The 11,768-nt window shown below is 40.3% G+C and overlaps 1 protein-coding gene across 1 annotated transcript; it reads right to left on the reverse strand.

Annotated features, from left to right (window-relative positions):
* LOC133122535 (archaemetzincin-2) lies at nucleotides 1–9,148 on the reverse strand. Its single transcript, XM_061232550.1, has 7 exons — nucleotides 8,965–9,148; nucleotides 7,285–7,567; nucleotides 5,633–5,806; nucleotides 4,014–4,142; nucleotides 3,377–3,540; nucleotides 2,624–2,800; nucleotides 1–749 (listed from the first exon to the last, which is right to left on the reverse strand). The coding sequence occupies exons 2-7, from the start codon at nucleotides 7,565–7,567 to the stop codon at nucleotides 603–605; spliced, it is 1,074 nt and encodes a 357-aa protein (XP_061088534.1). The 5' UTR covers nucleotides 8,965–9,148; the 3' UTR covers nucleotides 1–602.
* Between the last annotated feature and the right edge of the window lie 2,620 nt (nucleotides 9,149–11,768).

Below are 11,768 nucleotides of genomic sequence, written 5' to 3' on the forward strand. Positions count from 1 at the left end.
TTTTGCACGTTGCCTATAAATTCTTTAATTTGACTGGTCATGGAAATTACAGTTAGATTTAAATAAAATGTTGTGTATAGCAAAAGATTCACTATGTTGCAAGCTAAGCACAAATAGTCCAAAAAAAGCAGGAGATTGCACATCTTTCATCCATCTTTCACAGCAGTAAATCAGCATATATTGATATAGCAAAGCTTTCCTTACCATTACAAATATTTTAGACCAGGATGCAATGAGAGAAAATAAAAAGACTACTTCAAATATTTGACTATATTTGACCAATAATACACACTTGTTTTTCCATCAGGTTTCACCACTGAAATCAGATTTTCCATTCATTCTTATTTTTTGTGGGTAACAGGTGAGAGAATAATTACAAATAACATCATACAGTATATTATGAATTATGAACACACTGATTTTGCAAGCCTTGACATAGACATAATAAATTACATCCTGCTAGTGACTTAGTATGAAAGATTGATATATTTTCACTCATTAAATGTCTTTTTAGACTTTTCAAGGACAATCTTTTGGTCCCAGATTTAGTTCATCTGTATTCACAGATATACAGGCAGGATACATCTAAAATGCGCAAATATTTAACCCTCCAGTACACACAGGCACTTCTGCAACCACTGCCGAGAGTCCTTGAATGCCTGGGTGGGTTTGGCTGAGTGGGCCACAGACTCTTGGGATGTGTGCGGCTCTTTGCTAGGCAACCCTGGTTCCATCCACTGGAGTAAAGCCTGATGAAAACAGCAAGATGCGTGTTATTGTGGGTTCCGTGTCACAACTACACACCTGTCTATACTGCAGTATTATATAGCCTTCTTCAACAAACAGTAGCAATTTACTCTCTTGCATGCACCCCACCATGAAGTACAGTGCTTGAGCCATGGGATCCATGGTGCTGGCCTATGAGAAAGCAGTTGTCATTTAAGCAATACAACACAAGAGTGCTGTTGTTCTTTATATTGTAATGGCTGTGATTTGGTCGTAGGTCGAGTACCGAAGACAATTATTACGGACGTAGCTAATAATTATTACCAAAATTACTATTGCCAAAGTAGCTAATAGAATTCCGTAAACAATGCGGATTGGTCTCGGATGGTGGTGAGTGCAACATCAGAGTGATGTTGCACTGTATATCGGAGCTCAGGGAATGCCACTTGTCCAATCAAATGTTGTGTAGACAAATATGCACTCATTGAGCAATTTATTAGGTAGATTTGTAAACCAGCTTGTTAATGGAAATATTTAATCAGCCAATCATGTGGCAGCAACTAAATGCATAAAATCATGCAGACATGGTCAAGAGGTTCAGCAATTTTTCAGACCAAATGCCAGAATGGAGAAGAAATGTGATCTAAGTCACTTTGACCATGGTCTGCTGATCTCCTGGGATTTTCATGCGTAACAATCTCTAGAGTTTGCAGAGAATGATGCGAAAAACAAAAAACATTCAGTGAGCAGCAGTTCTGCAGGCAAAAATGCGTTGATAAAGAGAGAGGTCAGAGGAGAAGGGCCAGACTAGTCAAAGCTGACAGGAAGGTGACAGTAACGCAAAAAACCACACATTACAACATTGGTATGCAGGAGAGCATCTCTGACACATCAGACCTCTAAGTGGACCAATACATCTAAAAATTAAGTCTAATAAATACCTAATAAAGTGCTCACTGAGTATATATTAGTTCAGAGTTCATGGTAGACCTATAGAGAACATGCATGTCAGAATACCTAAAACAATGACCTCAATTCAGATAATGTCTAACTGTGCATGGGATCATCTCATTCAAACTTGCAGGATTGCAGTGACATGCCAGCTGTAAGTGGCTGCTATTGTGCTGGCTAAAGTACTCTGTAAAAGTGTAATATGTGAGGCATGATAAATTGACTTTGATAAGTCAGCAGAAGACAGAACTCCTACACAGCAATGTTGGTCCTACCTAATAGAAGCTACACCCACAGATCATACAATTAATAACAATGCCCTCTAGTAGCATGAAAACAAAAAAGTACAAAATGTGGACAGCAATGCAAACTCATATTTCTCAATATTTTCATATTCTAATAAGATGTTCAGATAAAAGGGCGTCCTGTAGTGTAGTGGTTAAGGTAAATGACTGGGACACCCAAGGACGGTGGTTCTAATCCCGGTGTAGCCACAATAAGATCCGCACAGCTGTTGGGCCCTTGAGCAAGGCCCTTAACCCTGCATTGCTCCAGGGGAGGATTGTCTCCTGCTTAGTCTAATCAACTGTACGTCGCTCTGGATAAGAGCGTCTGCCAAATGCCAATAATGTAATGTAAGATCATCTCAGACTGTTGATAAACTTGTATCCAGTACTTCTCCAGTACACTGTCTACACTTCATTCAATTAATTCCAAAACAAAATAAGGTCCCATATAACACATTTTGTTTGTTACACCTTTTTACAAGGTATACTAAGATTATACTTTCAAATGTTGTCCCTAAAGGAATTTATGCCAGTTATTCCACGTTGAACTGGTGTGTCTGTGCGCTGATGGAGAGAGGTTCATATCAAAGCAGACAGCTGAAATGCAATGTTAAATAGCAGTGCAGCTAAAGGCTCAGGCCAGTCCTTAAAGCACTCACCCTGTATCTGTCTGCCATGTTGAACTGGAGCGCTGACTGCAGCTTACGCAGACAGATGGGACAGAGGTGCAGAGGCCTGCGGTCAGACTCCACCAGATGATTGGAGCCCTGCATTACACACTGCAGCCACTGGCAGTGCTGCATGCCAAAGATGTGTCCAATCTCATGGGTTACGGTCTGTCAGGAGGACACAGAGGGAGGTATTTTTGCCCAATAAACTGTACTCCAAATTCAATCTCATGGTAACCATGCGGAAAGTTGTGCCAATATCTTGATATTACGTTGATCAGGACATTATAGTAGCACAGTTGATGAAGTATCATGCAGTAATTAGTGAAAACAAAGAAAAGAAACATCATACAAATAACTGAAACCTAGCTGATGTTAGTTGCACAACCTGCATAAACAGGTCCTAGTTCCTGAACCTATAATTACATTGTCACAGGATCACATCTCAGTCAATCAATTACAATAACTGACCTCTCTCTGCTTGAATAGAATGTAAACAGTTTTATTTATTTATTGGCAATTATTCCCATTTTATATGTATAAATATATGGTCCATAATTTTGAAGAATTACCCTCAAAATACTAAGCCCCAGAAGACTTGGGTGATGTGCATATTGTTCTGCAACATTTCCTATTTATTTCATAAATTATTGAAGCAAGCTGCAATAACCATAACGACAGCATTTTGAGCTGTCCTCCATGCTCTCCATATTAAAGAAGCTTGGTGATTTTGGACAATCAGACCTTGCAGGACCTGATCAGCAGGGTGCTGGTGATGGGTGGGGTGTAGTATCCGGAGAACACTGTATAATCCCCCCGTCTTATCTCCTTCCCTTTCTGCAGTCGTCCCTTGTAACTCCTGCTGTAGAAATCGTCATCGTATCTGGCAAAACTGAAAACCCCCATCCCTGTACAGTGAGAAACCAGAAGAATAAAAAAGATTTCACAAACCAATGTAACCTTCCCAACTCTGAGAGCCCATGATGCTTCATAAAAATAGGACCGTGCCCTGTATTTTTAGAAGGTTCCAAGTACATTTGTGCCCTCTTGTGGAAGGCAACCTCAGCTGCATGCAGTAGCCCAGAACGAGCTGCTCTGAAACCAGACATCCCAGCTCCCCAGGAAGCTCAGGAGGTCTTTCAGAATATGGCATCAGCTCGCTGATAGAAATCTCCCTCAAATCAAAGTAATCACCACCTCATACCATCTCTCCTGAAATAAGTTTTGCAAAGGTCGGATGTCTGAATTACACTTTCTAAACCAGTGGCAACTTGGTATCTGGAATAACTGGATTTACATCACACTCGTTGAAGAAGGAGAGGGCAATCTTGACCTTGACAAGTCAGAGTGGCAACCATCATTATTATAAAATGACACATACCTTCAGTGAGGGATGCCTGGCCAAATACAAAGTTCCAGGAGTCTTTGGGGTACAAGTCAATCATGGTGATCCCCACAATACAGAAGGCATCTTTGGGTTTCCTCTTCTGCAAGAAGTTTAGTAAATCACCTGAAAAACACCAGGTAATCTGTCTGCATTTAAACACATATTTACATGAAAAGATTTGAATGAATTATTAATGAAGTAACGTTTAAATAATTTCTGCCAGTGACATTTAAGCTGCACCTAAGACACAGACCCACATAAAATATCTAGCCCCTGAACACCTCCTGCAGACCTCATCTGTACACATGAAAAATTAATTTCAGCATAGACTGAAAATCTTCTCTTGCAGTCTTCACCTTAGTCCCTGGCATCTAATTTACATCACACAGGAGGCCCAAGCATATTGTGCACCAGATCCGGGAATTTCACATTTCTACTCGTATTTAATTCACAGTGAATGCATTCACTTTCATAAACCACAGTAAATAAGGTTTAGTGCTTATTACATGATAACATGCTTAAAGGCCACCATGTATACTTTTCATATCATAATGGAGCTTTAGATTTGTGTTCCATACTAATCCAAGTAAAAAATGTTGGTAGAATTATGCATATTTTATGGTGTAGCTACTATTTTTTTCGAGCTGTTTGTAAAACAATAACCCACATGACCTGATGTGTGTTTTTGCATAAATGTCAGATGATGTTGATAACCACAGGAGGTAGAGGGGGAGGGGAATTAGGAATTGGGCTCTGGGGGTGGGATTAGGGATTTAAAAAAAACAAAAACAACATCACTGCTCTTTGTGAACATTTTGTTGGCATTTTAGATGCTAGAACCAGGAATGGAACGCTGATGCATGCACACTAGTAATCAAAAATAAAAGCTAAACATATAAATGATCACTGAATACAATGTACACTGCATAATGCATTTTGCTGTGAATTGCACAACTGCACTGAATGGAGATTAATGTTGTACTTAGGAAGCATAGAATAACAGGATAATGCTGCTTGTCAGAATGCCAGATATCCTAATGGTTTATGGAGCAGGCATTTTAAACCACTAGTTGTAAATCATCATCATTTCACTTAAATCCCATTGATAACTTCAGAGGACATTTAATTTCACTAGGTGCTGTAAAAAATTGATGACCTGATATGGATATAAATACCCTGCAATTAAAGGTGACAGTCTGAACTTTAACATCATATTTATTGTTTCATTTCAAATCCAATATGCTGGACTACAGAGCCAAATTGTACCACTGTCCAAATACTTTCTGGACTGTATGTGTTTTTGGGGAAAAGAAAAGAATGGACAGCTAGGATAGAGAAAAATGCTCATGAACTATTTCTGCTAATTCGGGGGTGTCAAACATAAGTCCTGGAGGGTTACAGTGCTGGAGGTTTTCCTTTTCCTTTCAATCAGCCACCAATTTGAGAAAAGGGAGTCTGGATTATTTTGCCAATTAACCATTGAAATAAATCACTGGTGCTAAAACACATGAAAAACCAGCAGATGTGTTGGCCCATGCAGGAATTGATTCGGTGTGCTAAATGAATAGAGAAAGCAAACCATGAAGAAATGAGTACACAGAGATGGCTCTCACCAGCATGTATCTGCAGATTATGTGTGTTGTTGTTGATTCTGAAGGCACAGCCAGTGGCAGCCACAGTCACAGGATCAAGGAGCTTCACCGTAAGCCCATAATAAAATGCCTCACAGTAGTCCCTCAACCAGCCCACATACTGCTCTGTGAGAGCTTCTGCTCCACCAAATGAGCCTGTGGACACAAGACACACCATCTCACAGGTCACGAAAGCCTGCAACAGTATCCCCTCTCTATTATTAAACTAAAATACACAATACATTACAAAACGTTAAGTATGCGTTTTAATGTAAAGTGGGCCCTGGAATTATTGGGACCACTGATAAACATGCACAAAAAACACTGTAAACTAATAAATAATACTGTTATTGACACACTTTCTTTTCCAACATGAGTAGTGTGCTTTTCTTAATGATTCTATGAAATCAACTAAAGTCCTACATTAAAAAAAAAAAAAAAAAAGAATTCCCCAAAAAGAGATTTCACAATTATCGGCACCCCTGGTTTAACACTTTGTGCAAACTCCCCTGGAAGAAATGACGGCCATGAGTCTTCTCATATAATTTGTGATATGGTTATGGACCCCCCCTCTTTAGTTTTTGTTTTTGCCATGTTTTTGATGGCATTTAAGTTTGGAGACTGAAATGGCCAGTGCATAACATGGTTGTCGTTTCATCCATTTCTGTGTGGATTTTGATAGATGTTTGGAGTCATTGCCCTGCTGCGATCTACCTATGACCAAGTCTCAGCTTCTTAGCAGAAACAGATTTTCTGCCAAAATTTCCTGGTACTTTATTTAATTAATTGTGCCATTGATCTTAAATAGTGCTCCAGTAGGTATGTGGCGCTTCTTCTTGTATACATTCCTTATTTACCACCAAACATGTTGATGGTGTGTATGGCCAAAACGGTCAATTTTGGTCTTATCTGACCATTGCACTCACTTCAAGTCATAATTCCAATGAGATTTGGCAAACTCCTGATTATTGTGCCCAGTAAGGGCTGTCTTTGTGCCACCTTTTCAAAGTGTTTGTACAGAGGTGTTATTTCATAGTAATTTTTTAGACTTGGTGGCCCCAAGAAGCCAGCCATCTCCTCAATTCTTAAACTCCTTTGGTTCTTTATGGTCTCCCTCACCATCGTCCTCACTGTCCACTTCCTGGAAAGTTGCATAAATTATTGCCCTTAAAGTGGTATGTTTAACCTTTTTTTTGTAGCTATTACCAGACTTTTGTCGGTCAATTACTACCTGTCTCTACTGAATTGACAGTTTTTTTACTTTTCCCATGCTGATGGATGACAAATGGATTTTGCTTTTTTATACTCCTGTGAAACAGGAAGTAATGGAATGACACAATATATTGATATTGCCAATTTCACTGTTTGATTTTATTTACAATAATTGTTAGGCACCTACGGTTTTCAGAAAATATAGGTTACTGAATAAAAACATTGAACCATGACAGTAAATGTATTGAAATAAAAGTATATGTTTTTCTCATATGTTTGAAAATAACATATAGATTATTATCTGTGTTGTATATTATATGCAGCTTTTTTCATTTTTATTAGTAGTACAGATCTTAGCAAAAGATAATTATGATGCGAGCGGTGAAGCCCCTTGCCCTGCCTTTATTTCAACTGCAACATACCAATAGTCTGGATATAAATTGTATTTCTGCCTTTAACTGGAATACTGCGGTAGGGGCTGCTGTAGAAACTCTGGAAGTCCTGGGGTGCCTCCGGATGTGCGGTGATCCAGTCAGAATCCGAGTGCAAGCTGATGGGACTGAACAGGGTGCTGTCAGGACGGAGGCCTTCCTCCATTAAACGCCTCTCCTGAAGACTGTACTTCTGGTAGAGGGCTGCCAAATCTTGGCGGTTAGGCACAAGGGCAGTCCGTAATTTCTCAGCTGAGTGCTGGATCACCTGCATCTAAAGAAGACGACACTGGTCTCGTATCACGCCGTCTCTCTGTGTCACGTATCAGAGTGGGAAGTTAGTTGTTAAAGTAGCCTAGCTACTACAACCACTAGACTACACTCTATGGTCAGAAACAACAGTAGCTATATGGAACGTGACGTGAAAATGCAAAATTTCGAGAAGGGTCTGGCTGCACCCGGGCTGACAGTGATGCTGCACTGTCTACACTGTCAACTCTATTGCGCACTATATGGACATTCACTTGTGAGGGATTAGTAATTAGTGAATAGTGAGCCATTTTGGACACAGCCATAGAAACTGGAGAGGGTGGGAGGGTCCAGGCAGTGAAGCACCCAGAGAATGTCTACTAAGCGCAAAACGGCTACCTGCCCATTGACTTCAATGTAAAAAAACACGTTGATTTGACAACCAAAGAAAACCTAATCAGTCTTTTTTTTCCAGTGATAAATTTCATTATGTTTAGGAAATTAGATTGTTTTGGTCCAGTTTGGGGAAATATTGAATTCCAATACCTCTTTTACAATGCGATTGAAGTCCCGTCTCCAATATCTTGTTTATGGGGTCTGTAAGGATACAATAGAAGATTTTGACGAACATATTATTTAAAAAGTGAAAGTCCGCATAACTGCTGCGCTTCACCCTTTGCAAAGGTTTTAGCAAAAGGTGATACTTCTTATTCTCCTCAGTGCTGTTTATTGGTTGATTGTTAAACCAACGTTGGTGCATTACCGCCACCTACTGGACTGGAGTGTGAGCAGTGCAGCTCCACTGTCAGCCCTGCTGCAGCCAGACTGTTTTGACTGTAATTTCAGCTCAAACGTGATCATATTTCACCCACCCTTGGGTAATTTAATGAATTTATCAATGTAAGGGCATAATTCTCGCAGGTAAAATGTAAACTCTTGGCTAACAGCTAGAATTGTTGCTAACACAGCACACAAATTAACGTTACTGGATTATCAGATATTTTACTAGCTTTATCAGCAGCAGCAGACAGATTACGCCGTATAACCAGCAAATAGCTGAGTGAATTGTTAGCTAGGTCAATTATTTCCTTGTGAGACCCAACAGACGACTTATTTCACGACACATGGACTCAGTCGGCGTTAGACAAAGAATTAAGCGGTCTAAACCTTAGGTAGCTATTGAGTTTAGCGATTATATCTAACGTAAACGTTATTCTAAACTCTTGGCTAAATTCGAATGTTAGCGAGTTTTAAGTTTAAGTAGGCCGGTACCCAGTATGGTTAACATTACACAGCAACTAGATAGGCATCCCGATGTTAAAAAAGAATTCGCTAACTGTAGTGTAGTTAGTATAGCTAAGAAGCATAGCTAGCGCTCGAGCTAACCATCGTTAGCTAAACAAACCATTTTCGGCATCTTACTGTCCAGGTGCTTGCTTGAACGATGCTGGGTGGTTACGTACTCCAAACACTAGTATGTATGGTGTAGGTGCGCTTCTTTCGGAGTTGTTTCAGAGCACCTTTCTGGAACCAGTTGGCCTATGCCTAATTTACTCATCTCACGTATGCAAACGTCATACGTTTTTTGCTTCTCAAACTATTCTGTCATTGTCAAGGTACAGCAGTCCACTCTTAAACGTTTAAACAACTTGGGCTAAGTTACTCAAACAAATACGCCTCTGAATTCCCCTCAACATTTTTTTGTCGTCTTTATTGCTAAATGGTAATATTTTACTGCAATTAATGCATATTTCTTAGGTCAGACGTCCTTTGTCATTTATAAACCAGCTGTTGTGTTATCTGCTCTGTCCTTACGAGTCATCATTGCTGCAACTGAGTCCGTTTATATTAGCTCCTGCATAACCCAAGTTTCTAACCACGCAAAAATTAACTCCAAAAGTAAAAACAAAATATTTGGTAGTCGCACGCTGTGATGTTTCTAGGAAAGGTATCACCATCCCAAACCCTAATGCAAGTCACCTCTTTCCGGATCTATAGATCCATCAGTATAAATCTGAAGGGAAGAATCCCAGGTTTGTTTAATATATTGAAAGTGAACCTGGGTTATCATCACCTTGTCTGCTTTGGGCAAAAAAACTAAATGTAAATCTAAAAAACTGACACTATGATGGATTGTTTCCAGTTAAAATCAGTCTGTTACTTAAAAACTTGAAAATAGTTTCCATTATTTTCCTCTCTGAAAATTCCCACACCTAGTAAACATTTAGCTGTGAGGTTACTGTATAATCATAAACACTTGACCAATAACGTAAAGCCAGCTACATGTCTTAATTCCTGAGAAATCTCCCTCAATTCCATAAACAGCTCAGGAACAAGTGTGGGCTTAAATGCACCACAACATATCCAACATACTTGTACAGCTGATCACATAGCCAAATCTATGAATGATCCAATTGTAGACTGATTGATCGTCAATAAGATGTACCTTTTTGCTTCCCAATCACACCCAAATGCACAATGGACAATATCAACTTCATATTTGACATGTTTTTTACAATATGCACTTTCCAAGTAAATGTCCAAGTGATCCACCCATAAACCTAAACACAGTGTTAATCTCACATCAGGGAGAAAATCATATACTTATGAATTCTAGCCTTTGATTCAGTCTGAAAATATACTTTGCTTCAAAGTATAGGTGCATAGAGAATCTACCCAAATCACTCAGAAGATAAGATTAAATTTAACATTTAATATAAATTCATTCATAATGGAATTACTATGACTATTCAAGTAGGATGTATGGAAATATGGTAGGAATATCCATCCGTTATCTTAACCCGCTTATCCTGAACAGGGTCGCAGGGGGGCTGGAGCCTATCCCCGCATACATTGGGTGAAAGGCAAGAATACACCCTGGACAGGTCGCCAGTCCATCGCAGGGCACACACACCATTCACTCACACACACCCACAGACAATTTAGACTCTGCATGAGGAAACCCACGCGAACACGGGGAGAACATACAAACTCTCTTGCTGCGAGGTGGCAGTGCTACCCACTGCACCATCTGTGCTGCCTCATGGTAGGAATACATTAAAAGCACAGACAGGTGAAGTGAATAACATTGGTCATCTTCTTACAAAGGCATCCGTTAAGGGTGGGATATATTAGGCAGCAAGTGAACAGTCAGTTCTTGAAGTTGATGTGTGGGAAGCATGAAAAAGGGGTAAGTGTAAGGATCAACTTTGACAAGGGCAAAATTTTGACAACTGGGTCAGAGCATCTCCAAAACTGCAGGTCTTGTGGGGTGTTCCTGGTATGCAGTGGTTAGTACCTACCAAAAGCAGTCCAAGGTGAACCGGCCACAGGGTCAAGGGTGCCCAAGGCTCATTGATGCACATGGGAAGCGAAGGCTAGCCTGTCTGGTCCGATCCCACAGAAGAGCTACTGTAGCACAAACTACTGAAAAAGTGAATGCTGACTATGATAGAAAAGGTGTCAGAACACACATCGCAGTTTGTCAGAACTGGACCATGGAGCAATGGAAGAAGGTGGCCTGGTCTGATGAATCTTGTTTTCTTTTACACCATGTGGATGGCCAGGTGCGTGTGTATCGTTTACCTGGAGAAAGGATGGCACCAGGATGCACTAAGGGAAGAAGGCAAGCTGGGATGTTACTTTGACATGTACCACCTACCTAAACATTGTTGCAGACCAAGTACACCCATTCATGGCAACGGTATTACCTGATGGCATTATTTAATGGATGGATAATGTGCCCTGCCAAACTACAAAAATTGTTCAGGAATGGTTTGAGGAACATGACAAAGAGTTCAAGGTGTTGACTTGGCCTCCAAGTTCCCCAGTTCTCAATCTGATTGAGAATCTGTAGGACGTGCAGGATGAAGTCCGATCTATGGAGGCCCCACCTCGCAATTTACAGGACACCAAGGATCTGCCGTCTTGCTGGCAGATACCAATGCAGACCTGACCCATGCCTCGATGGGCCAGAGCTGTTTTGGCTGCACGAGGGGGGACCTACAAAATATTAGGCAGGTGGTTTTAATGTTGTGGCTGATCTGTGCATATGCACATATCAGACAGAACAGCATTTGTACAAATCAAAGGGCTTGTCTGTAATGGGCAGAAATCAGTGTGAATACTATGCAGCTCTGGATTATAAAATGGGATTTGCATGGCAGACTATCAATGAAGTCCATTCAAACCAGCAATGAAGCAGGAATATACATCACAATCCCCTG

This window comes from Conger conger, chromosome 2 (genome assembly GCF_963514075.1).
Source record: "Conger conger chromosome 2, fConCon1.1, whole genome shotgun sequence".
Lineage (NCBI taxonomy): Eukaryota > Metazoa > Chordata > Actinopteri > Anguilliformes > Congridae > Conger > Conger conger.